Genomic DNA, 27,730 nt, shown 5'->3' with positions numbered 1-27,730 from the left:
AAAACTGCTCTAAAAATAAAGTCTACTAAAAAAAGAAAAAGAATTGTAGAAGTGTGTCAGGCTACTTACTAATAAAAACAGTTGTATATTTTTCTGGATTTCATTTTAAGGTATTTGTTGGTTTCTTACAATTGGTGATTTACTGTGATTTCTTTTTTCCCATTCTAAATAAATATTTCCTATTGTAACAAATTTAATATTTGTAATTTTGTACTGTTTTCCCTAAAAGGAGCTTCTGAAATTGCATAATTCAGGCCCCACAAAACCTGGGTCTGCCCCTGCACAAAAGGTGAAAAAATGTTTATAATTATTTGAGCCTAGGATCTAGTTGTATTTTATGTATTAACACAGAGTATTTTTTGTCCTGTTTTAATATACCTTAAAAATTTCCATAAGTGCAATTGCTGTGTAAATTGGAACATTATTTTGTTAGAAATTTTACCATCATCTGTTCATGATTTTGAGAAGCAGGGTCCCTGAGGAACCACACCTATGTCATTCTGCATTTGTAAATGTGGGCTCACAGTAATTTGATGTGTATGTGCCAAAATCGGAGATCTTTGTTATATCTTCTACTACATTTGTGCCGGAGCATTTAAAACATTAAAATACATATTTTATTTAAAATTAATTTTATTTTTCCTTTCTGTAAGGGAATCATATAGGTATTATTGGAATTACATGTTGAGGTAGGTTATATCATCTATAAATTTCATTTCATTAAAGTGGTGTTCTGGGGCTTCCCTGGTGGTGCAGTGGTTGAGAATCTACCTGCCAATGCAGGGGACGTGGGTTCGAGCCCTGGTCTGGGAAGATCCCACATGCTGCGGAGCGACTAGGCCACAATTGCTGAGCCTGCGCGTCTGGAGCCTGTGCTCTGCAACAAGAGAGGCCGCGATGGTGAGAGGCCCGCGCACCGCGATGAGGAGTGGCCCCCACTTGCCGCAACTAGAGAAAGCCCTCGCACAGAAACTGAAGACCCAACACAGCCATAAATAAGTAAATTAATTAATTAATTAAAAATAAAAAAAATGGTGTTCTAAAATTTTTGCTGTGGGGTTTGGTGGAGCGTTGGGTCTGATGTTGAGTACCATCAAACTAAATAGAAGCAGGAACTGAAAACACAGGGAGTTGTAATACTGACGTTCTTCCTGGTGACTTTCGTCTTTTCCACACCTGGGGAAGAATGATGTCTTTAAGAATGGCAAGTGTGCCCAGAGGTCAGAGGTCCGATAGCTTCACGTCTGTACTAGAGACATTGTCCTGTTCCGTGCCCGCACCCCTCGTCCCTTCCAATCAGACTAAGGGCTCTTGGAGAGATGGAATATCTGGTCCAGTGAGGGTGACAAATAACAATTATGAATATTACCGCGCTGGGGTCCTGGGTAGAGCGTCGGGTAAGTCAAGACAACTGGGCTCCCTAGTCTGATGGGCATATTGCTCGGGCACTCGGACTGGCAGGGCTCCGGCAGCAGGGGGCGCTGTGGCGGGAGCCGCGCTGTGCCCTCTGGCTCCTGGAGGCCTCTCTCCTCCTCCGGCGGCTTCCGGAGCGGTTCTCGCGCGCTGGAGGCGGCCAAGTCATGGACCGCAATCCTTCTCCGCCGCCGCTGAGTCGGGACGGGGACGAGGAGGAGGAGGCGGCCGGGGGGGACTGCATAGGCAGCACGGTCTACAGCAAGCACTGGCTCTTCGGCGTCCTCAGCGGGCTCATCCAGGTGCGGAAACTCGCGCCTCGCGTGGGCTCCCTGTGCGTTCCCCCAGACCCCCACCCCGCCTCTGGCAGCCCCCTACTACCGGGGGAGACGCCGTCCCCACGGCGACCCCCTCCCCAGGCCCCAGCGGCCGGGCCTCACCCTTTGCGTCCTCGCCGTCTCCCGGACCCCAAAACTGCCGGGCGCCACTCCCTGTACCCCTCAACACAAAGGGAAGTGTAATGGCAGGGATGCTGGAATGATTCTAATTAAAATGTTTTACTTTTGAAAAATTTCCAAAACTACGTGACCATGTAAATTCATTGCTAGGGTTTTTGCTTCTCATTCCCACTGTCGTTTCTGAAGCCCAGGTCCTAATCTGTTTCGAGGACTTTCGTTGTAGTAGAATAAATGGTGATTTTGCGGTCAAACAGCCCTGTTGTCAACAGCGCGGCTTGCCCAGCGTGACTTTGGGCAAGTCGCCTAACCGATTTCTTTCTCAGTTTCTATAAAGTGGGGTAATATTTATATTATTGTATATAGAGTTACTGCGTAGATTATGTAAGATTATAATAGCCATAGAGTGCTTACTGTAGTGTTTGCCTCATAGGAGCCTCTCAGTAAATATGAACGTTCTTATGTTTCCCTAACTTTTTTCCTACTTCCAATCACTGTCCTCTCCACTCTATCTTCTACACAGCTGCGAGAATAATATTTAAAAAAAAGGCCGTCTATGGGAACTTCTCAGAGTTACCTTTGCCTACAGGAGAAAAATACATATTTCTTAGCTTGGAATCCAGGACTCTTTGCAACTTTTCCAGCTTCATCTGCCCATGACACACTAAACTGCTCACCATTCCCCACACATGCTAGGCCCTTTCTTAACTCTGAACTCTTGTACTTTCTTCTGTATGCTCTTCTCCCTTCTTCACATGACAAACTTCGATCACCCCTCAAAGATTTAGCTTCAGTATCACCTCCTAAGAGAAGTTTGGGAAAACTTCTCCCAGACGTAGGTCATTGGTCCATCATTTTTGTTCTCACAGCTCTTTGTCCACAATTCAGTTGGATCACTTAGCTCTTTCTGTTGTGATTATCAGTCTATATGTCTTTTCCCCACTGGATCCTAAACTACTTGGAAGTAAGGGATTAAATCTTGTTTATCTTTGTATTTCTACCCAGTGCCTAGCAACAGTGTTTACCCAAGGTACCCAAGGTACTAATTTCCTTTTTTTTTTTTTTGGCGGCACCGGGTGGCATGCGGGGTCTTAGTTCCCCAACCAGGGAACGAACCCGTGCCTGCTGCAGTGGAAACTCGGAGTCCTAACCACTGGACCACCAGGGAATTTCCCCCCCCCCTTTTTTTTTTTTTGTGATCTCTAAATGATTGTGGGATAATAGTACTTGAGGAGTACTGTGGACAGCCTTTATTCATCTCCTTCCTTTGTGTTTCTGAAGATTGTTAGCCCTGAAAACTCCAAATCCAGCTCAGATGATGAGGAGCAGCAGATGGAGCTTGATGAAGAAATGGAGAATGAAATCTGCAGAGTGTGGGATATGTCAATGGATGAGGTATGGGGTTGGAAATGGAACTGAAAAGACTGTTGGGTAAGGAGGTGGTGAATGGATTTTTTTTTTTTTAGGTTCAGTCCTTAAGTCTCCGGGGAAAAACTTTAATGTCTGTAGTCACTCCTATTTACGGTACAGGGATGAGGTCCCAGGAGCTGTAAATGCTCAACTTTTGTCTTTGAAGGCAGAAAATCTGAGTGTCATTAGATTTGGGCTATGTAGATAGTTCTCATGAATGCGGGAACGCTTGTAGCCCAGGAAAGTTCTGATACTTATCTACCTAAAAAGAACACTGGCCTTGTATTTGAGAGCAGGTTAGGAGTTAGGAGACCACTGAGGTGCCACAATTAAACTAGAAGAAAGGGACAAGAAGGAATTACATGTATATAATTGCAATAATATTTTAACATTTGTATTGTACTCTGTAGCTTGAAAGCCTTCTATCTGCTCTTCACAGTAACCCTGTGATATAGGTAGTATCCTTATTTTACAGGTAAGAAAAGAGGCAAAAAAAGAGGTTGATTTACATAATCTCTCATTTTATTACTTGGACTTTTGCAGTAGATTTCTGATTAAAATCCTTGTGTTAGTCTCTTTCACCTCCCTCTGTCCTCCACATTGCTACCCAAGTTATCTTTTTCCTAAAACACAGATTTACTTGTATTAAAATTCTCTCTTAAAATTTGTCGATGGCTACTCATTGTCTTCAACCATTTTTTAAAACAGCTTTATTGAGATATTATTGACATAAAAAACCTGCATATATTTTGAGGTATAATTGAAGTATAAAAACTGCACATATTTGAAGTGTACAATTAGAAAAATTTTAATGTATGTATTTGCGCATGGAACCATCACCATAATTAAGACAGAGAGCATGTCTTCAGCCCCAAAAAGTTTCTTTATGCCCCTTGGTAATCCCAGTATCTTACCCCTCCCTGCTTCTACCCTCTCCAGGCAACTACTGATGGGCTTTCTGTCACTTCAGAGTAGTTTGCATTTTCTAGAGTTTTGTATAAATGGGATTGCATTCTTTTTTCGGATGAGTCTGGCTCGTTCACTCAGCATCAGTATTTTAGATTCATCCATGTTGTTGTGTATGTCTATAGTTTATTATTTTTTATTGCTGAATGGTATTCCATTATATGTGTATACCATGATTGATTCTTTGATGGATATTTGAGTTGTTTACAGTTTATTACAAATAAAGCTTCTGTGAATGTCTGTGTATAAGTATGTATGGATAGATGTTTTCCTTTCTCTTGGGTGAGTACCTAGAGTAGTGTGGCTGGATTATATGGTAGGTGTATGTTTAACTTTTAAAGAAAAGATCAAATTGTTTTCCAAAGTGTTTTTTACACTTCATGTTGCCACCAGCGGTGTATGAGATACAGTCCAGTTCCAATTTCTTCTCATCCTTACCAACACTTGGTATGGTTAGTCTTTTTAATTTCAGCCATTCTAATAAGTGTGTTGTGATTCTCACTGTAATTATGATTTGGATTTCCCTAATTACTAATAACGGTGAGCATATTTTCATGTGCTTATTTGCAATCTGTGTATTTTCTTTAGTGCAAGGGGCTGTTTAAATCTTTTGCCCACTTTTTAATTGTTGTTTTTTTTCCTGTAAGTTTTATGATTTTAGGTTTTACTTATAGGGCTGTGATCCATTTTGACTTAATTTTTGTGTTTGATGTAAGGTATGAACTGAATTTCACTTTGTTTTGCTTAAGGATAACCAGTTCTAGTTAGTGTGTTTAAAAGACTATTCTTTCTCCACTGAATTGCCTTTGCACCTTTGTCAAAAATCAGTTATGCATACATGTACACATGAGTCTATTTCTGGACTCTATTCTGTTCCATTGATCTATTTGTATCTTTTTGCCAATACCACATTGTTTTGATTACTGTAGCTTTGTAATAAATCTTGAAATTAGGTAGTGTTAATCTCCAACTCTGTTCTTTTTCAAAGTTGTTTTGGTTGTCCTATGTCCTTTGTATTTCCAAATTAATTTTAGAATCAGTTTGTCAATTTCTACAAAAAGCCTTCTAGGATTTTGACTGAGATTGAGTTCAATTTATTGATCATTTAGGAAAAGAATTGATAAATTAACAATAATGAGTCTTTTGACCCATGAACAAGTTCTATCCCTCCATTTGTTTAGGTCTTCTCTAATTTCTTCAGCAAAGTTATGTAGTTTTTAGTATTTAGGTCTTTCACATCTTTTGTCTGTATTTCATATTTTGGGGAGCTATTGTAAATAGTATTTTAAAAAAATTTCAGTATATAGATATACATTGATAGTATATAGGTAGTATATAGATATACAGTTGATTTTATAGACCCTGGTCTATCTTGGTAAATGTTCCATGTTCACTTAAAAAGAACGTGTGTGCTTCTGCTGCTGGCGGGAGTGTCCTGTAAATGTCAATTTGATCAAGTTGGTTGAGAGTACTGTTCATCTTCTCTCTACTTTTTCTACAGTTATTAAGAAGCTATGGTTTTAAAACATTTTTAAAAAGAAACAACCTGTTTTTCAAATGAAATCTTAGTGTGAAATCCTCAAATATCAAATAGGTAAACTAGAGCTGCTGTTTGAATGAGATTGTCCGTGGAGGCAGGGTCATGCTCTTGGCCTCCTCTTTGTCCTCTCATGGTAGCTCTTGAAGAACCTCTAGAGAACTGAGCTGCCCACTGATTCACTGGCATAAATTCCCTCCAATGAGACTACATCTCACACTTATCGCCTGCCACTCAGTGCTTGAGCAGGACCAGAGACTTCCAGATGCTTCCTGCATTTTCATGTACTCATGCTCTGTTCATGCCACTCTGCATGGAATGTCCTCCACCTGCAAGATTTTTCCCACTTTTTATGGCCTACCTCAAATGTCACCTCCCCTGTGATGCCTCCCCAGACACTCCAGGCAGGATTCCGCTCTTTTCTGTGCTCTCATGGAACCTGTTCATTCTATTACATAATACTTATCCTGTTATTAAGTGATTGTTTTGAGCCTGTGTCCTCTGATGGATTTAAGTTCCTCCTCTTAAAAGCTTAATGTCACCTCTTCAAAGATACTTTCTCTGATATATCTAGAGTAGCCCCCCTAGTCTTCATTTCTAGCACACACCATCTTGTTTATCTTCTTTGTAGCACTTAGGATTTATGTAGTTTAGTTGTTTATATGTTTATTGTTTGTTCATCCCTCTAGAATGAGAACTCCACTGAGGCTTTATCTATCTTATTCACTGATGTGTCCCCAGAGCCTGAAACAGTGCTTATTACTCAGGTTTTTCAGTAAATGTTTTATGAAGAGGTAGTCAATGGATGAATACCTGACAGTTACTATGGTGTGCTGGTTAAGAGCGTGGACTTGATCAGACTCATCTGGGTTCAAATTCTGGCTCTGTTCTCCTACTGATTGTACAGTCTTGGGCAGGTTGCTTAACCTTTTAAAACTGCAGTGTAATGGGGTTAATAATAATTACTTCATAGGGTTGTTTGAGAATTAAGTGAGAAAATATGCAAACCAATTCACTGGGCCTGGCATTTAATACTTGTTCAATAAATGTTAATTGCCATTATTATTATTATTGGCATTGGTATTATTAGGCTACCTAATTATTGATATTATTCCTGCTACTCCAGGAATTATTAGCTATCATTAAATCAATAAATCGCTGCATGCTACAAAGAGTTGCCCACACGACAGACAGCTTGATCACTTAGAGTGGAGAGCATCTGCTGCTTTGACTTTCAATTTGGAGTATGTCTTTGAAATATTCTCTCTGACCATGATCTCTTAATAAGTGCAGTATATCTCTTCCAGTCAACAGTCATGCAGGTTACCCCAATTTCAGCTGCTCTGAAGGATTACTCCCTCTCTCTTTGAGAGCCCTTCGAAGGGCATTTTTCACATGAGCCATATAGCCTGTGTTCTAAGTTAAGCTATTGCGAATACACACCTCAAGTTTGGTGAAAATCCGAGGCAATAGACAGCCAGAAACTTAATTTTATCTAAATATTTTACAATGCAAATCTCCACAGCTAATTGATTTAGTTTTGGGGCCCACATTTCTAGCGAGATTGGGCCACATGTCCACTCCAGGTTCATTCACCTGTGTGGTGTGTCCCTTTAGACACTGGGGACTGGGCAAACTCTTTAGGAAGATGTGAAGCTGTCACAGTTACATTGTGATCAGAATTTTTTTCTGTTGAGGATTTTGAAAACAAAAGTTCTGGTTTTGGACATAACCCAATAGGAGTTTTTAATCTGTTTTCTCTATCAAGTTTTAAGCTCTTAGAAGACAGAAATTATGACTTTTACTTTTTTCCCTTATCCTATCTTCTAGCATGATACCTGGTAATCAGCAAATGTGCTTGAATGAGTTAAGGAGAATTCCTGGTGGGTAGAAAGATCATTAAGATAAATACATACAAGGCAGTAAAAGGAGGACAGTCCTTTGGAATATCACAATTAGTTCAGATTTGTTTATGGAATTGTTCCATTGCCTTGAGACCAGATACCACAACACTAACATTACTTTTGTCTACTGACACAATTCCTAACCTTGTGGGGTTTTTTTCCTTGTGCTTGAAAGGAGGTATATGTGCAATTATTATTTTTTTTTATGGTTGCCTGAGCTATGGTGTTTAAGGAGGAATATTCAGCATCCAAGTTAATAATCATTTTTATTTTCAGGATGTGGCTTTGTTTCTCCAAGAATTTAATGCTCCTGACATATTTATGGGAGTATTGGCCAAATCCAAGTGTCCTCGATTAAGAGTAAGTATGTGCATTTCTAAAGCTGCCTCTTTGGAGCAATAACAGCAGATAGTGCTGGATAGTCTTTCATTTTTCTCACTTTAATGTTCTTAGTGGCTACAAATGAGTCTGCAGATGTTTATTGAACATTACCAGGTACTAAGTAATATGCTATTTAAAATTATTACAGTCATAGAATTTTAGATTTGGGCTGGACCAGGGAGATCAACACTTTAACAGATGTGGACACTAGATAGTCCTAATCATCATTATGCCACTAATATGTGGCTGAACAGGGAACAGTGCCCGGACCACCCATTTCTCAGTTTATTGCTTTTTTTGTTTTTTTAAGTCATAAAATCCTCTATTGCTTAAACTCAGCCTATTGCTCAAGACTCTCCACAATCTGAATCCAATTCGTCTTTCTAGCATAAAATATACCCTCCAGATAGTCTTCTAATTTAGCATGGCCTGTCTACTCCTCACCTCAGGAGCTTACTATGATCGTTGCCCTCTCCATGCCTTCCTTGTATGCCTTCCATCCCCTCTCAATATTCACATCTATTTTCCCAAGATGGTACTTTACTTCCAAGCCTTCCCAAATAAGTAAGCTCTCAGTGGCCAGTGATGATAGTGAATGCACCAAAACAATTCTGTACTTCTCATTAAGTCTTCTATGCTTTAGTGCCATTTAGGTTGCCATCTGCTAGGTATATCGTGAGTGATTAGCAAATATTTATTAAGTAATTATAATCATGAATAACTGCTATTTACTTAGTATTTCATTTTACTACTCTATGAGGTAAGCATTTATCTCTACTTTGTAAGTAAACGAACTAAGTCTCAGGTTAAGAAATTTGTCCGGGGTCATACAACTAGGAAAGAATGGAGCTGGGATTTGAGCGTAGCCTGCCTGACTTCAGTGTAACCACTGTACTGTATTGTCTCTCTTTTTTTGAAATTATGAAGTGAAGAATTCTGTAGTATATTTTTACAAATTGAATGTTGAATTAAAACTTTATTTAAGTACAGTGCTCCACCTGAGTTGGGGCCTCGTGAACCAATGAACCACTTTTTCCTTGAGTTGTTATGTTAATATAAAGATTTGACAGTTATATGATTTTCTCCTGGAGTTTTCTAACTTAGGTACACTGACTCACGATAAGTACTTAAAGAAAATAAGCTAATTTTAAGAAAATAAGAATTGCTCCTTTCAGGAGTTAGTCCTATTATTATATATGTCTGTGAACCATAGCCTGTCTACGACAGCGATCCTCAGCCGCGACCACAAGTTAGAATCACCTAGGATGTGGGCTTTCCAACTTCAGCATGTCCCAGAGTCACTGATTACTGAGTCCACCCCCAGAGTTTCTGATCTGCTAGTTTTGGGGTAGGATTGAGGAGTTCTAACAAGTTGGCAGATGATGTTAGTCAGGTTTTGACCAGCACCAAGGCCCAAATTTTGAGAAGCTTTGCCCTAGGGAGCTTTTATAAATCCCAAGTCAGGCCATTCTCAGATCAATTAAAATAGTCTCTCCAAGTGTGGGACTCCAGACAGCTTTTAAAGTTCCCCCAGGTTATTTCAGTGAGTAGCTGAGACTGAAAAACTTGATCTTTGATTGGAAGTTCAATTATTCCCTCTTTAGTTTTTAAGGGAAATGTATGTGTATCTCTTCTGGCCCTATTCTCTTTTACTCTTTTCCCAACATTTGACCACCCACATTTTATTGAAACTCTTTACTCCTATAGCTTTGGTGCCACCTCACTCTCCTGGTCTCTAGCCTCTCCAGTCACTTCTCTGCTACTTTTTTTGACTTTTTATTGATACTTTCTTCCTGTGCTGAGTGTGGACTCCTTTTAAGGTGTAGACTCAGATCCCTTGTCCTCTTTATATTCACTTCCTTGGTGAGTTCATCCACTCTTTACACCTTTGGGAGTAAATCTTCCCTGTGGGATCAAGGCTACGACCTCCCTTCTGATTTCAGGTGCTATATCTCTAACTTTCTTTAGGTATTCTTTATTTGCATGTTGCATTTTCCAATCCAGAAGTCCATATGTCCTAACTCAGTGTTTGTCGCACTTATCCAATCATATAAATCATATGATGTGCTTGGTAAACAACTCCCCCGACCCTACCCTGGAGATTCTGATTCAGTAGCTCTGAGATAGGACTTGGAAATTGGTATTTTTAACACACTCCCTGAGTGATTTTCGTGTTCGAGCAAGTTTGGAAACACTATCCTAACTGAACTCATTGTGTTCTTTCCTATGCTTTCTTTTCCAATTTTTTTGTCAATGGAACCAATCTCTCCTACTGGAGAAATGAAACAACTTGAAACCTAGGAGTTATGTTCAACTGCTTTCTCCCTTTACTCCCATCAAATTATTCTGCTTTCACCTTGAGTCTTTCTCAGCTTCATTCCTTTCCATGCCTGCCATCACCACCCTCATCTTCCTTCACTTGATTTCAGAGATGCAGTGTGATACGGTGAAATGCTCAGGCTCTGGAGCTGTGTTATTTCCTAGTTGGAGATCTTCAGCAAGTTGTTTAACTTCTCTGTGATTTGGTTTCCGCATCTGAAAAATGGGGATAATAATGGTACATACCTCATAAATTATTGTATGAAATGTTGCGTGGAAAGTGCTTAGGGTAGTGCCTGGGTGTAGTAAGTGCTAAATAAACATTAGCTGTTACTACTGAGGTTATGAACTTCTTCTAAAGTTTTTTTGCTATCATTTTGCTTCCAGAATAATCTACCTAAAATAACATTGCGGTATGTTGACCCCTTCCTTGAGGACCTTCATGTCTCCAAATAACCTACTAAATTAAGTAGGCATTTAGGGCCCTTAATCCTGATCCTTTTTACCTGCTGTATTTATCTCATGCTCTCCTCCCACTGTGTGCTACTAATAACTGTGTACTGATACAGACAGCTTTCTGTATTAGCCTTTGTCCACTCTACATTAGTCCCTTCCTGCTTTTGCTGATACTTTCCCCCGTGTTTGAATGTCTGTCTTCTTCTTTGTGTCTAAATCCTACCAATCATTTATGACTCAGTTCATCCGTAAGATTTCTTCTTCCATAACTCCTGCCTGCCTTGGATCTTTCTTTTTCTTATGTCTTTCATGTCCTCTCAAATACTCCTGGAAACTTGTCAAATTAGGGTGCAGGCAATATACTTCTGTGTGCTGCCTCTCCTTTTCTCTCCCCAAACTTGGCTCAGTGAAAGTTTTTTTTTTTTTCAAGTTGTTACTTTTGTATATGTGTCTTTTACCTCAGAGCGACTGTGACCTGTGAAATTTGATTTGGCAGGAAATCTGTGTGGGAATTTTAGGTAATATGGCCTGTTTCCAGGAGATATGTGTGTCCATCAGCAGTGACAAAAATCTTGGGTAAGTTTTATTACATAATAATTATGTTTTTTAAAAATAGGTTCATATTTCATATCCCTAGGGAAATCCTAATACATAGGACAGATAGGGAAACATTATGAAATGTAGTACTTCCTTTCTCCTGATGAGCAATCTCCAGGAGCTTCATTGTGTGTTGATGATGGCTGGGGACTTGTGCACTATTTATGGACATGATTCAGGATTTAGGCCTGTTTTCTGTATTGGTTGCAAAGGGGCCTGAATCGTCAGCAGGTGGTAAGCCACATGGGATAAGAACCAGTGGGGCAGAGCTTGGAGATGGAGGCACCTGACCAGAGTCCTAAACAGTTTAGGCTCAGGGAATCCAAAGGCTCAGGGCTAGAGTCTGTAAAAACTAGACTTGTTGACCAGTGTCACCCTGACACTGGTCAACAAGTCAGTTCTGACTTAGATGGTGGTGATGGGGGACTTGCCAACAGACTAGAGGATACAGTGTAGCCCCTGTAATTCAAACGCTCTCATACTTCTGCTTGGAGGCCAGTTCTCTTCTACATGCAGGAAGTTTTGGGCAGAGGATTTCTAATGGTGGAAACCCCGGTGGTTATTTTAAGAGGTCTGAGAACACCCTGGAATTATATGCTACGTTTTATGAGTATATTCATTTTCTAGGCAGAGGGTTTATGGCTGTTAATCAGAATCTCAAAGAAATTTGTGCCCACAATAGGTTAAGAAAACTCTTCTAGGCGGTTATTTTCAACAAGGGCTGTAGGGTTTATCACAGGATTCAAGTACCTGGGGCTCCAAAATAGAGGTTATTACCTCTTCTAGGTGTGAAAGACTTTAAGATCCTAGTTTAAAGTATTTATTCTTCCATAACTTATAATCTTTCATGCAATAAATGACTCAGGATTATGTTTGGTCTCTAGTGATCCCTATTAAAAATCTGTGAATGAGTAATATTGACAAGTTTTATGAACTTAATTAAATGCATATCTTAAAATTAATATGAAACAGTATACATTGCTGATGAGATATAAATTTGCTCAACCACTTTGGAACAGTTGGGCATTACCTAGTCATATTAGAAGGTCCACATACGCTATGACCCAGTGATGCCACTCATAGGTATATGGTAAGAGAAACCGTGCACACGTGTATCAGTATACTCAGATAAGAAGTATTATAAGACTATTGCTTGAAAGCCCCAAATTGGAATCAACCCAAATGTTCATCAGTAGTAGGCTGGAAAAATAAATGGTGTTATATTCATACAATGAAATGTTCTGCAGCAATGAATCTGCAGCTACTGGAACAAGATGGGTAGATCTTAAAGACATGGTGTTGGGCCAAAGAACTCAGACTCAAAAGAATACATACAATATAATTTCTTTCATACAAAGTTCAAAACCAAAATATATAAAATGAACTATAGAGTAAACCAAGAAAATGATTGCTGGATAAGTGAGGATAGTAGTCATTTCTAGGTGGGAAAGAGAATTGTGATTTGTAAGGGACACGCAAGGGCTACAGAGATGCAGCTCTTGTTTTTCTTGCTTTATAATTATTCACTAAGTATAGATTTGTATCTTACAGGTTTTTATGTATATTTGCTATATTTCACAATTAAAATGTTTAAAAAGTTAAATAAAAACTCTGCTTTGATATTTGAAATGAGAGAAGTGAGGCATATTGGGTTAACATTTTTGTTTTTGTAGCCAGGTATTATTGTACTGTTTGTGTGATTCAGACCCTCCTACTCTGCTGGAAACAAGCAGGTATGCTTTCTTCTTTTTATGGATTCTGTATACTTACCCCTAAGGGAAACTAGGAAAATAGAGTTGCTCTTTCACTCTTGAATTTCCTTTACTGTTTTTGAAAGATAGATACTAAGCTCACATTTATCACGTAGGTTGTTGCTTACTTGCCTTTCCCAGACAGAAGTGGCCATTGTCTGGGTTGAAAGAATCCGAGAACATCCAGCTATTTATGATAGCATTTGCTTCATCATGTCAAGTTCAACAAATGGTAAGTCACCATGTAATGTAGAAAAAAATATTTTTTTAATTATATTTAATTGTTAGGAAACCAGGTAACTATTTCTGGAGGTCAATTAAAGACTAAGTGTTAGGTGAGAAAGTATTTCAATTCAAGATATGAAGTTTCTTAAACTCTCTGGATACTGATAAATCCCCCACTTAAAAATGATGGAAGCCAAGCAAATTTAAACAAAGGAGGTAAACAAATTGCCCTTGGAATAAGTAATGCTTTGGCAAGATTTGGCTTTCTTGGAATAGTTTTAAGAATTTTGATTAGACTTACTACTTTAAAAATTTTGTTTCTTATTTCAATATCTCTTTTATTCTCTGCAGTTGACTTGCTGGTGAAGGTCGGGGAGGTTGTGGACAAGCTCTTTGATTTGGATGAGAAGCTAATATTGGAATGGATTAGAAATGGGGCTGTTCAGCCTCTGGACCAACCCCAGGAAGATTCTGAACAGCAGCCAGTGTTTCGAATTGTGCCCTGTGTACTTGAAGCTGCCAAACAAGTACGGTAAGTGAGCTCTTTTGTGCAAAATGTTCTGGGAAAATCCAGTTGCTAGAAGTACCCTTAGATATGTCTTTTTAGCTTCCTTTCAATAGGATGAGTAGCACATAGCTGATCTGTGTCAGGTTTGATTCACTACTGATATTGGTAACAATATATTTGCTCTTTGCAAGAATCATAATGGTTGCAAAGTACTTGTTCTAATATTACTTAGCGGTAGGCTGTTTATTGTTCAGCATTAATTATGGTTACTGTTTTAAAATCTTCTGCAGTTTTGTATAATTTATATCAAATGGAAAAGATTTTCTTTGCGCTTTATTTTCCACTGGTCATGTGACAACTTCTTCAGTTAATGTCAGACATCACTTATTTTCTTGCTCCTTGTGTGTATGTGCCAGTCTTGGATAAGTGACTGGCTTTTGGGCTCTGATGTCTTCCCAAGAGCGATTACTAGGTGTTGTAGGTCATTGAAACTGTTTATTGCTAGTCACTAGAACATTAATTTATGAATTGATCTGCTTATTGGTCAACTGTGCATTCTTAGTGCTTTATAATCCACATTTTTTTTTTTTTGGCTGTGCTGCGCGGCTTGTGGGATCTTAGCTCCCCAACCACGGATTGAACCTGGGCCCTCAGCAGTGGAAGCGTGGAGTCCTAACCACTGGACCACCAGAGAATTCCCTATAACTCACATTAAAACCTTTTAATTTTATGTCCTTTATCCAAGTGAGCATTAAACTCATCATCTTTCCCCCAAACCTGCTTCTTCCGTATCCTCAATCTCAGTAAATGATGTAATCATTATTCCATTTGGATAATGTGGGAGAAACGTGGAAGCCATTACCGATACTTCCCCATCCCAGTCTTCTCCCATGGCCAGTCAACCTCCAATCCTTCTTCCTGACTTTTTCTGGGACTCCATCTGTGCCACCACCAGGCCACTGTCTCTTACCTGGATGGCTACAGCATTCTCTTACCTGAGTTCCCAGCCTCAAGACTAGCTCCTTCCAAGCCTAGACTGTAGAGCTGTTTTTCCAGAACATACGCTGGTCATCTCACTTTCATGCTTCAAACCCTTCAGTTGCCTTCCTTAGGATGAGGTCCAGATTTTTATGGCTTATAAGGCCCTGTACTGTGCTTCTCCATCCTTATTCCTTGTCTTCTGTTTCAACTGTATGAAATTTCCTTCATTTCTTCAACTGAACGAAGCTCTCTCGACACCAAGCCATCGCACACCATGTTGTCTCTGCCTCCAGCATTTCTTTGCCCCTTTGGGTTTCTGCGTAACCATTTCTCTTACGATACATTCCCTGATTCTCCAAACTAAATTAAATCCGCTTGCTGTGTGGTCCTCTAGCACCTTGGACTTCCGCTAGTATTACATTCATATTACTTTATTGTTATTACTGCTTTAATTATTGTCTTTCATTTTAGACAGTAAATTTCATGAAGGTAAGGACAACGTTTTATACATCTCTGTTTTCCCAGCCCCTAACATAGTGCCTGCAAACTATAGGCACTTAAATATTTGCTGAACCATCTTTTAATTGTTCACTATCTTTTTCACTTAATTGTATGATTGAAGAACTAAGATTGTGAGTTTCTAGGAATCCAAACTGTTGATCACAAAAATTATACTTACCTGGTTTTAGTATTCTCAGCTCGGGAGCTAAGATGATCCTGTGAAGTTTTAAGAGCATCATTATTGTCAGTGCTTGGTGCAGTGGGCCTTACATTCATTCTATAAGTCTCAGTCATTTTTTGTCCTGATTATTCAAGTAAACCAGAATGGTGAAGTATCACTTGATAGGTTTCTGCATTGTTGCTTTCATGGGACAGGGCCAAAAAGAATTTTTACTTCTTGTCCTGTGTGTGTTGATTGTACTACATAATATTTGTCTTTTGACTGATTTCCCCATCAGAATGTAAGCTCTGGTGAACACAGAGACTTTGTTCTGTTCCCTGTTTTATCCTTAGCATGTAGGGCAGTGCCTAGTACAGAGTGATAAATATTTGTTGAATAAATGAATGATTACAGTCACATAGACAGTAAAGTTGATTGAGCTTTTGCTTTTTGTATTTAGTTCTGAAAATCCAGAAGGGCTCGATGTTTACATGCATATCTTACAGCTGCTGACTACAGTGGATGATGGAATTCAAGCAATTGGTAAGATGTTATATGGGGAAGCATGATAGTTACTCATTTAATTGTTTTCTGTTTTTGAATTACTACTTCCTTCATCATTTTTATTAAGTACAGTGTCCTGACACTGGAAAAGACACTTGGAATTTACTCTTTGACCTGGTGTGCCATGAATTCTGCCAGTCTGATGATCCACCCATCATACTTCAAGAGCAGAAAACAGTGCTAGCCTCTGTTTTTTCAGTGTTGTCCGCCATCTATGCCTCACAGGCTGAACAGGAGTATCTAAAGACAGGAAAAGGCAAGTATAATTTTAGTTCACTAAATTAAATTCTAGTCTATCAGATGTGTTTGCTGTTCATTTTATTTCTTGCTCCCATTTTTTTAGTGCTTTTAGCCCCTTGAATACAAAAACATCACATGCCCAATACAAAAAAAATTATAAAATTTATAAAAGGAAGCCTAGTGCTTGTAATCTGATCGTTCAGAGATAACTACTATACACTCACATCCATATGTATTTTTTTGCCTGTTTTTTAGGCAACTTTTTTCATTTAGAAATATAAATGAATATTTTCCTATGTAAACAAATGGTCTTTCACAGAATGATTTTTATGACTAATACAATTAAATCCATGAACCATCTAGAATTTATTCTGGTGTTACATGTGAGGTATGGTTTCAAGTTTTTTCCAGATACCCAGCTGTCTCAACATTATTGAGTAAGTAAACCAGTTTACCAACACAGATTTGAAATTTCATCATTACTATGTTTTATATTTCCCTATATATTTTGTTCAGTTCCATTGCTCTAGTCATGTATCAGTAGCCACAGTGTTTTGATTATTAAAGCTTTATATTTTGATACCTAATAGGGCTAGTACTCCTGCATTCTACTTTTTCAGAATGTTTTTGACTGTTATTATTCTTTTTTTTAAACACTGAATTAGATTGACAAGTTCCAAAAACAAAACCAAAAAATCTTCCTGATTTTTTTTATTGAGATCATGTTAAATTTATAGAGTATCCAAGAACATGTGCTTTTCCATTTGTTCAAGTCTTATTTTTTTTTTTTTTTAAATTTATTTATTTATTTATTTATGGTTGTGTTGGGTCTTCGTTTCTGTGCGAGGGCTTTCTCTAGTTGAGGCAAGTGGGGGCCACTCTTCATCGCGGTGCGCGGGCCTTTCACTGTGGGGGCCTCTCTTGTTGCGGGGCACAGGCTCCAGATGCGCAGGCTCAGTAGTTGTGGCACACGGGCTTAGTTGCTCCGCGGCATGTGGGATCTTCCCAGACCAGAGCTCGAACCCGTGTCCCCTGCATCGGCAGGCAGATTCTCAACCACTGCGCCACCTGGGAAGCCCTGTTCAAGTCTTATTTTATGTCTCTCAGCAATGTTTTATGATTTTCTTCATACAGATCTTGCATATTTCTTGTTAGGTTTATTGCTAGATATTTTATCTTATGGATTGCTCTTGTCTATGGTATCTTTTCTTCTGTTGATTATTGTTGTTGGAATATATGAAGACTGTTGGTTTCTGTATATTAATGTTGCATCTAGTAACCTTACTGAATTCTCTTACAGTTTTTAATGGTTGTTCCAGTGGTAATCTTGGACTTTATCTAATACTACTTTGGGTTTAACTTAGATATGTCTTATCACTTTTCTACCTCTTCTTTCTTTTATTTAATGGGTTGCCTTGGACCTCTGGGGTTAAGTAATAATGGTGATCCTTGCCTTTTTCCTGACTTTATTGGCCATGATTCTAGAGGTTCATCATTAATCATGATACTATTTTGAGCTTAAGCTATTTATGTTGTACCATTTGAGGAGATATTAATCTATTTCTATTTTATAAAGAGTTTTTTAATCAAAAAAAATGATGACTATTTTCAAGTGTCTTTTCTGCATTTATGGGTAAGTTACCTCACTGAGAAGGTGACATTGAGTACAAACCTGAGGGAAGTAATGGAGTGAGTCATGTAAATACTTGGGGAGAAAAGCATTCCAGACAGAGAGAACAACGAGTGTAAAAGCCCTGAATTAGAAGTATGCCTGGTATATTTGAGGAAGAGCAGTGAAGCCCTGTATGGCTGGGGTGGTTTCAGTGTGGGTAAGAGGAATGGAACCTGGGACCAGAGAGGTAACAGGGGCTAGAGTGTAGAGGGCCTGGTTTTGCCTTTTACTTGGAATGAGTTAGGGAGCTGTGGAGGGTTTTAAGCAGAGGATGGACAGACAGGAGCCAACTTTAATAGGCTCTCTTTGGCAGACGTGTTGATGAGAAATGCATGGGGAGGGCAAGGGTACAAAAGGGAGACTAGTTAGGAGGCTGCTGTGACCTTGAGGCAAGAGATGGTATAACTTGGATTAAGGTGGTAACAGGGGAGGTGGTGGGGAAAAATAATCAGATTCTGATCACTTTTAAGTAGTGCCAACAGGATTTGCTGACTGGTAGGATGGGGAGGGTGAGAAAAGTCAAGCTATGTCTGGCATTTTTGTCCAGAAGAGTTGCCATTTACTAAGATAGGAAAGACTGGTTTTAAACATGATAAGTTTGAGATGTCTACTCAGTGTTCAGCTGGAGCTGTTGAGCTTACAGTCTTGAGTCTGGAGCTGAGGAGAGAGGCCTGAGCTAGACTATAAATGTTGGAGTTGTCAGTTGTTATGCTGATTACTTCTTCCATAACCTTAGTTATTTCTATCGATTTGATTTGATGTGGAAAGAGAGGAAAATTAATATTTTTTACTGCCAATATTTTGTCCTTTTCTTTTTATCATTTGTAGTTCTTAATGAATGTTGATGGCATGTTATTTGGTATATAGACATTCATTATAGATTGCCCATAATGCTTTTTTTTTTTGGCTTAAATCCTTTTATATCAGATACAAAGGTCACATCCCCTGTTTTCCTTTTGTTTGCACTTGCCCCTAATACCTTTGTCTATCTTACTCTTTTCAACCTTTCTAAATACTTTGTTTTAGGTGTTTTGATTTCTTTTTAATAGATGAGTTAAACTCATTTAAATGTAGTTAATAGTTATGTTTGATCTGAATGCTGTCGTATTATATTTTTCATTATGTATATTTATATTGAAATACTTCAATATATAATTTATTTGCTTTGTTTTTGTGAGTATTTCTGGCATTTAGTAAGGGTTGTGTTTTGGGTCTAGTGGTTACCTTTATAACTGGCTCAAAACAGAATTATAACTGCCCCCCCCGTTATTTTAATCCTTAATATCTGATAACTTAAAACATATATCTCAATGTTGACTATTCCTTATCCATTTTCCCTGGTACTTTCAAATTTAAGTCTTGGGGGATGAGGGGCTGTTCCAGAATTACATTTTCAGATATCTATTCTTTTTCATCATTTTGGGTTTCTTCTTCAATCTGTGTTATTTATTTGCTTATTTGAGAGTGTAAAAATGTAAGCCTCTTGAAGTCTGAGGCCTTGATGATCTTGTTTACCACCATATCTGCAGTACCTAAAATACAGTGTCTAGCAATAGTAGGTGTTCAGTACATGTGCAGGAATGAATGAATGAATGAATGGTAACCAAATTTAACTGGCTAATGCCATGCCTCTTGATTTGTTTGTACAGTAGATCTTCCTCTAATTGACAGCCTGATTCGTGTCTTACAAAATATGAAACATTGTCAAAAGAAACCAGAGAACTCAGCAGAGTCTAACACAGAAGAAACTAAAAAGTCTGATTTAACCCAGGATGACTTCCACTTGAAAATCTTGAAGGATATTTCATGTGAATTTCTTTCTAATATTTTCCAAGTTTTAACAAAGGTAGGAAAGAAGTATTAATGCCTTCTTCAGTAAAAGAAAGTATGGATTGCTTACTGCTCCAAATTTTATTATTAATGTTTTTATTTTTTAATTTTACGTAAGTTTGGGAAAATAGAGACAGAAAAAACTTATCATAAGTTTATACTCTTAAACTAACAGCTGATGTAGTTTGGTATATTTATTTATGTGTTTTTCACATACTTATCACCAGTATATACAATTTTTGGAGGCTGCTCTTTTCACGTAACATTACAAGCACTCTTCCTGACTCCTGATCAGTACACTGAAAGATTTTTCACTGAGAGCCAGTTTGTTTAATACCCAATTTGCCAAAAAATCAGTTTTCAAAATTTACTGTAAACTTGTTATAAAGAGTATTCTTCCTGAATATGTGCAGGATTATTAACATATTCTTTCTTTGAGCATATTCTTTCTATCCATATATTTTAGGAAAAATATATTTATGAATATAACTATGAAGAATATATTCATATTCATTGACTTTTTTAAGAAGAATATTCCTTAAAACAAGCTTCAGTTATTCTAGTGATTTGTATTTTTGGTGAATTATCTTGCTTCCCTTCTCCAGATTTGGGGTTATTACCTTAGCATAGGTTTTCAGAAGTTAGATTGCTGGTTTCGACATGATAAATGTGAAGCTGACTGAGGCATAAATAGCTACATATTGCCAAAATGCTTTTGACATGTGAAAATTTGGTTTTACTTGATCCTTATTATTGTGTATTATAATTTTTATATCAAGTAAAATTCAACAGGTGATACATTGTGCCTTGTTTTTTTTAATTTAATTTTTTTATGTTTTATTTATTTTATTTATTTATTTTTGGCTGTGTTGGGTCTTCGTTGCTGCGTGTGGGCTTTCTCTAGCTTCAGCAAGTGAGGGCTACTCTTCGTTGAGGTGCGCAGGCTTCTCATTGCGGTGGCTTTTCTTGTTGCGGAGCACGGGCTCTAGGCGTGTGGGCTTCAGTAGTTGTGGCACGCGGGCTCGGTAGTTGCTCACGGGTTCTAGAGTACAGGTTTAGTAGTTGTGGCCCACGGGCTTAGTTGCTCCGCGGCATGTGGGATCTTCCCAGACCAGGGCTCGAACCCGTGTCCCCTGCATTGGCAGGTGGATTCTTAGCCACTGTGCCACCAGGGAAGCCCCAAATTGTGCCTTATTTTGATTTGCATTTTTATTATTAGTGAGATTGAATATCTTTCCATATATTTGTATATTATTTGTGTTTCCTGCTTTATAAACTTACCCATTTTGATTGTTTATATGAATTCCTTGGGTAATTCTATATCTATATCTTTTGCATATTCGTTGCAAGTATTTTTCCCATTGCTTGTTGTTGCTTTTGTTTTTTTGGAGGGAGAGATGTAGATGTTTCTTAATTTTTATGTGGTAGGAATATAGGTGGAAAGTGGGCTGAGAATAAACCAGAGGTATGTCTTGAAAATTCAGATATGCCACTTAATGGAATTTGGACTTAATCTTGAGGAAACTGAGGAGCTACTAGAGATTTTTTTTAAGCATCAAGTGAAGTGATCTGTTTAGAAAGATTACTCCAAAAGCAATGGAGAGAGAGGATTAGAGCGAGTTGAGGCTAGAAGTCAGGAGACCAACCAACCAACAGGCTCTTGTGGCTGGTAATCTTCAAGAATAATCTGAAAAATAATGAAAGCTTAGACAGTGGAAGAGTGGATGGAGAGGAGGAGTGGGATGAGAGAGGTTTAGTAGAGTAGAATTAAACACTTAGGGGGAGCGGCTAGCAGCAGTGGAGGAAGAAGTCTTGGCTGTACCCCACATTTTTGGTTTGTGCAACAGGCTGGGTGGCTGGTGGTGCCTTCACCAAAATAAGGGCTGCAGTGGAGCACATGTTGGGGTTACACAAGGAGGAATGATGGTGGGTTTAGTTTGGGACATTTGAAATGCATGTAGGATCAGTAGGGAGTTGTAAATACTGATTTGTATTTATTCACCAGATATAGCTTTAGAAATTTTCCTTTTTTGACATCAGATCTCTTTGTTTGTTTGTTTGTTTGTTTTAGGAGACTGTAGCTCAGGGACTAAAGGAGGGACAGTTAAGCAAACAGAAGTGTTCCTGTGCATTTGAAAACCTTCTTCCTCTCTATAACCCTGTGGTGAGTATGAGTAAATATAAAGGTGGCTGAGTTTCAGGGGATTACTGAGTAAAATGTTTTAAGTAAGCACTTGATCTTTGAGGCCTTTGTCAAAAAAGATAGTGCATATAATGCGCATGACTTAATGCCTTTGTCAGATAGATGACTGCTGGATAATTTGTGGCACTAGCCTGAGTAACAGTTTAAACGTTAAGAGAAAGGAATCAACACTGAATTTATAGTACCCCTTTCTGTTATAGCATATATATTAACCAAAAATAAGATTCTTAGGTAGGTACAGTCAGTAGGTTTTAATGGTCCTTCAAATTATATTGCATTTGCTACCATTAGAGGCAATTTCAAAATAACTTTTTTTAGGAAAATGAAGTATGGAATGTGGGAGTGAGGCGGGGGGTCAGCAAGGAGGATGATAATACAACTCTGGTAATGGACCCTCAAGGGGAATCAGTAGGAGGATAAATACTAGTTTAAAAGAAAACAAAATGGAAAGGGCTAGTCATTTCCTTGAGGTTTCAGAGGACCATCCAGGAAGTACCATTATTGTCATCTGACAAGCTGTCAACATTTCTTTTCCATTGGACTGTTTAGAAAACATAGGTAGAAAAAAAAAAAAGAAAACATAGGTAGAGCATTTTTACAGACAATAGTCAGTATCTTAAAACATCTTTTCCTCTACTTATGTTTATTTGGTTCTTTTGTTTGACTCACAGGTAGAAGACTTCCTCAAAATCCTACGTGAAGTTGATAAGACCTTTGCTGGTAACCTGGAGGAAAGCTTCCCAAGTTTGAAGGTTCAGACTTAAAAACTATTGGAATTCCTCTGCTGAAGAAATGAACTCTATTTTCCTTGCTGACAGTTGAAATTGACAAACAAGAAATATTAGACCATAATTGTTTGGTTTTATACTCATGCCCTTCTCCTCCAGCCTTATCTCATTTATGTTTGGCATTGGAATCTAGCTTCACTACCATCAAACATCATCTCCCCCGCCCCCCGCCACTTCTTTTTTGTGTTGGTTGTGCAGTCTTTTGTCTTCTTCAGGTAAAGAAGACAAAATACAAGCTTATCATTGAGGTTCTTTTTAGAATATTTGAGGGGTTGGTGAGGATTTTCTTTGTAACTCTTAATTTGATTTTTACTCAGAATTTTGTATTCATATCCACTACAAGTACATTCACCTGCACTAGTAGAAAACCCTACTATAGTAGTTGCTTAATCTGATAACTTGTATGTATTTTATGCAATAAGTCCAGAGGTGGGCAGTCCAGCCCTGATAAGGTGGCTCAGGGACCCTGACTCCTTTCACCTCTATGTGGTCTGCCAGGTAGACCTCTGTGTTCATTTTTATTGTCTTGTGGTTAAGGGGACTATAATATCTCTGGTCCTTTCTTCCACATTCAGGGAGGAAAAGGGAGAAAGAAGCAAAGGGGCTTTCTTCTAGCAAGTCTTTACCTTTTTATTTGTAAAGGACAGCCCTCCCTGGCCAGAACCATGTCGCATAGCCATTCCTAACTGCAGGTATTTGAAATCAAGTACTTTTTTCTTTCTAGCCTCTACAGGAGAGAAAGGCAAGAGAGAAGGGAGATATGAATGGCTTTTGAGTGTACCCAGTCCATGGTGTTTGCCACAATATGCAAACCTGTCTATCCATTTTACTTGTATAGACTCCATGCTAGGTTGTTAGTAACAATTAAAAGCAATTACTAGTTTAGCTTTGTTATAGTTCAGTTTTTTTTTCCAATGTTTTATGTATGAAGATGGAAATGCTAACATTATGATAAAAGCACATTAGCAAAATTCTCTATCTTCAGAGAAGATAGAATAACAGTGGTTTAATTTCAGAAAGTGATTTGCTTGAGTGACTTCAGATTTTTAAAATTAAGATTGAGGGAGTTTCATAACTTCTGATTGTTTATAAACTGCTACACGTGATTTCCCTCTCATACTTTATCATTCTTTATAGTGCTTCTTAATGAAATATATTCAGAGAATCAACCAGGTACACTTATAGGAAGCACCCAGTTTGCATTATTTCAGTTACTGAAAGTGGACTTTTAATAGATTTTCAGAAAATATCAGTTATGAATGAAAAAGCCAACTTTTTAAACCTCTCTTCTGGTATAGCCTCTTTTCAGTTTATTGCAGAATCTTTTAGACTTTAAAGCATTGGTCTTGCCTCACACTTTGTATTCTTTCCTTGAGTGACTTTTGCTGATAAAACACAGGGGTGTCCTGTGTTATTTATAAGAGATATATCAATATAATTTCCAGTTTGGGGATAGTTTTATTGTTGAAAGTATCCCTGCTGAAAAGAATTGAACTATAAAATTAAAATCGTACCGATTAAACTCTAATTGGTAGGTTTACTTTACGTGTATTTGTATGTCTTTGGTGATGACCTTATCCACAGGTTGAACGTGACTTTAATGTGAGCTTTCAAAGGCACCGATGAAATCACTCCTACCTGCTAGCCAGTGCTAAAAATTCCACTCTTGTTATCTCTTGAAGCTTAAGGTTAAGATGCAAATAACCCCATAAGAGTAACACTCCAAGTTATTGTCATGTTTACCTCAGTGCATAAATTCACAGTCTGTTTTCCTGAGAGCACATTTTAAAAGGGGGAGCACAAGGATCTTGAGTTTCTGAGCAAGAGTGCCCCGCAGAGTGGGTAAGTTACAGAGGGAGAAAAAGGATGCATCATGGGGAGGCTCGGGATGTCCAGGTTATTTTCTGCTTCCCATTTCTGTCTTGAACCTGCCTTATTTACTTGTTACTTCTTGCTATTGTAACATTATGAGGTGGTACGTATTTTCATAGTACTTTGATATGTTTGAAAGCTTCCTAAATCTATGAATTATAATAAATAGTTTTTTTTTTTTAAGTGAGCAGTGTTAAAACTTTTTTAATGCTACGCGGTTTGAAGAATTTACCAAAAAATTTTAGTGCTTGCATCAGTTACAGTGATATTTTAAAATGGCGCTCTCTCCAGAAGCATAAATATGAAATTTGGAATTTTATGTACAAATGAAATTGAAACTCATTCTTCCCCCATACATTTTTGCAGAGGAGGGAAGAAATTACAAGAGGAACTTCAGTGAGCATTTGTTAAATGTGTCATTCTATTTCTAATTAAATTTGAGTTTGATTTTTGAGGTATTCAGACCACTTAAGACAGACACAGAAGATATGTTTTCTCTCTGCCTTTTTTTTAATTCCCTGCAGTTAATGGGATATAGCTAAATTGTTCTCTTGGCTGATCCAACTTTCAGGATCAAAAGACTTTTTCCACTCTCTCTCGAACATTTCTCTTGCCTTGCTTTGAATTAGTTCCCCTGAATAACTTTGGCATGAAAGTGGAAAAAAGTTTGAAAACCATCTCTCTTGTATACTTCTTAAGTGAAGCATATGTAGAAACCAACCATAGACATTAAGAAGCAACCTCTGTTTAGGGTTCAGAAAATCTTAAGTGCATGAACTGTTGAACAGCGTTTTCTATTCTGCAGGACTGGGCTATAGTGATGCTGGTTCTGACAGTTAACTGTAAATTTGAATAAATTGAAGAAAAGGAATATTGGGGTTATAGATTATCTTGCCTGTTTTAAATAGTATTTTTTAAAAAGCTCATCAATAGCTTTATTTTAGAAAAAAATAGATCTATATTAATTTAGAACTCATCTCTGTATTCTCCTTGAGAATATGTTGTCGTTTTACCACTTTGCAACTCCTCTTCTCTGCCCCTGGCAAAAGTTTTAAGAAGGAAAAAATAGGTAAACACCCCTCTTGAATTAGTCCATATCAGTATTTTTCTTTTTATTGCCGGGATGAGATTTAATCTGAGAACCATTATTAAAAGTTATATATTTATAGTGAAGTGGTATGATGTCTTGAATTTTCTTCAAAATAGTCTGGGACAAGGGGAAGGAAGTGGGTTAAGGGAGTAGATGAAACAAGGTTGGCCATGAATTGGAATTGCTGAAGCTGGGTTATGATGGCATGGGGATCCGTTATACTATTCCCTCTCTGTTTGTATGTGTTTGAGGTTTCCTATTAATGTTTTTTAAAAGCAAGTAAATCATACACATAATTTTAAACCTGAATTTAATTACAAATGATGCTTGTTTCTTTTATGTCTAAATAAAACTAACACTATTGTATTAGCATTAAATACTATTGAATTCAGCACAGTTGAAACCAACACAAATACTTGATAGAAAAGATTATCATCAGTATATAACCAATTATGTAAAAATTATTATCTTCACTGTTTTAACTGACTTGACAATGAGACTTTTATCATGAGGAATGTGAGTGACTATTAACCAGTTAGGAACTGAGGTCATATATGTTTTAGCACCACAGTGGGGTACTTCTACTAACAAAAGTTCTTTTTTAAAAATATTTATTTATGGCTGTGTTGGGTCTTCGTTACTGTGCATAGGCTTTCTCTAGTCTAGCTCTCTCTTTGTGTTGAGTGGGGGCTACTTTTCGTTGCGTTGCAAGGTACTCTCATTATGGTGGCTTCTCTCATTGTGGAGCATGGGCTCTAGAGCGCTGGCTCAGTAGTTGTGGCGCACGGGCTTAGTTGCTCTCTGGCGTGTGGGATCTTCCCGGACCAGGGCTCGAACCTGTGTCCCCTCCATTGGCAGGCGGATTCTTAACCACTGCGCCACCAGGGAAGTCCCACTAACAGAAGTTCTTATTGGTGATCTTTAATGGTATATTTTGTGGGTAGAGGAGACTAAGAGAGAGAGGCAGAATCATAGAATTTTAGAGATGGACAGATTATTAGACACTCCCTGTGTCCAGTGCTTATTCATTGGGCTAGTCAAGCCTACAAGAGACTGACTGGGTCAGTGTAGTCCTGAGGGCCAGGCCAGACCTAAAGCAGCAACCCAAGATATCAGATTAAGACTAGAAGCAAGAGGAGACCTTGTGGTGGATGCTTCCAGCCTTCCATTCTACCTCATGGTTTTTGTTTGTCAGCCAGACTGCTCTATATCTCTGTGTAGAATTCAAAGGCTGCGTTGCTAAAATATTATGATGTACCTTAGGTTAATATGCATAAAATCAAACTTGCATAAATCAAATTTTGTGCAACTCAGGGAGCATCTATAATATAAAAGCTGAAGAGCCTCCATGGGTTTCTAGTTAGTTTTCAAAGCCAAAGATTTTATTAGGCTACTCCTAATATCATAATTATTGTGCCCATGTGACTGCCCTTTTTTAACAGCTGTGTTTTCCTTAGAAGTCTAAGCCTGCAAGACTTAACCTAATTTTGGGAATTCCCTGGTGGTCCAGTGGTCAGAACTTGGTGCTTTCACTGCTGTGGCCCAGATCCCTGGTCGGAGAAACAAGATCCTGCAATCCGCACAGCGCGGCCAAAAAAAGACTTAACATAATTTAGCAGCATCATGGAGTAGGCCATTCTCATTTTACTCTAATTTTCCATGCTTCAGGGCCCTGGCAAGAAACAAAGTTCTGGGAAGGGGCCATGCCTCACTGAAACCAGACCTGAAAAGGAGAGGATCTGTACATCAGGTAGTTGTGGGTCACTGACCGGCCTGTGGATTGGCTATTTTGTGCTAAGTGTGCACTCCTAATACAGTCAACTAAAGTGGAAATTAAAATGAATGAGAATCAGAGTTTGTGTGAGGATACAGAGCAATGTAGTAGACACCAGACCTACATGCTTGGC

General features: G+C 38.2%; 1 protein-coding gene across 2 annotated transcripts; it reads left to right on the top strand.

The window, feature by feature from the left end:
* Nucleotides 1-1,553: 1,553 nt before the first annotated feature.
* On the top strand, nt 1,554-24,916 carry SAAL1 (serum amyloid A like 1). 2 transcript variants are annotated; one of them, XM_068556228.1, is made up of 12 exons: nt 1,554-1,715; nt 3,150-3,263; nt 7,962-8,045; nt 11,338-11,417; nt 13,112-13,171; nt 13,306-13,421; nt 13,766-13,946; nt 16,025-16,107; nt 16,196-16,384; nt 19,693-19,886; nt 21,942-22,034; nt 22,745-24,916. In XM_068556228.1, exons 1-12 carry the CDS (start codon nt 1,581-1,583, stop codon nt 22,835-22,837), a joined length of 1,422 nt encoding a protein of 473 aa, XP_068412329.1. In that variant the 5' UTR covers nt 1,554-1,580; the 3' UTR covers nt 22,838-24,916. The 2 variants fall into 2 exon arrangements, with proteins under 2 accessions (XP_068412329.1, XP_068412327.1); XM_068556226.1 differs by having other exon boundaries at nt 19,690-19,886.
* The last annotated feature ends 2,814 nt before the right edge of the window (nt 24,917-27,730 follow it).

The sequence above is a fragment of the Eschrichtius robustus genome, chromosome 11 (assembly GCF_028021215.1).
Source record: "Eschrichtius robustus isolate mEscRob2 chromosome 11, mEscRob2.pri, whole genome shotgun sequence".
NCBI classification, from domain to species: domain Eukaryota; kingdom Metazoa; phylum Chordata; class Mammalia; order Artiodactyla; family Eschrichtiidae; genus Eschrichtius; species Eschrichtius robustus.
Note: the sequence above shows the minus strand (reverse complement) of the source record. Positions and strands in the feature narration are given on the sequence as shown.

What these genes read in the sequence shown, in the direction of transcription:
- SAAL1 (XM_068556226.1), top strand. Translation starts at nt 1,581, where the DNA reads ATGGACCGCAATCCTTCTCCGCCGCCGCTGAGTCGGGACGGGGACGAG. An exon ending in TTTTCCAAGTTTTAACAAAG is followed by an intron (nt 19,887 to 21,941) that starts GTAGGAAAGAAG and finishes TGTTTGTTTTAG; the next exon opens with GAGACTGTAGCTCAGGGACT. An exon ending in TTCCTCTCTATAACCCTGTG is followed by an intron (nt 22,035 to 22,744) that starts GTGAGTATGAGT and finishes TTTGACTCACAG; the next exon opens with GTAGAAGACTTCCTCAAAAT.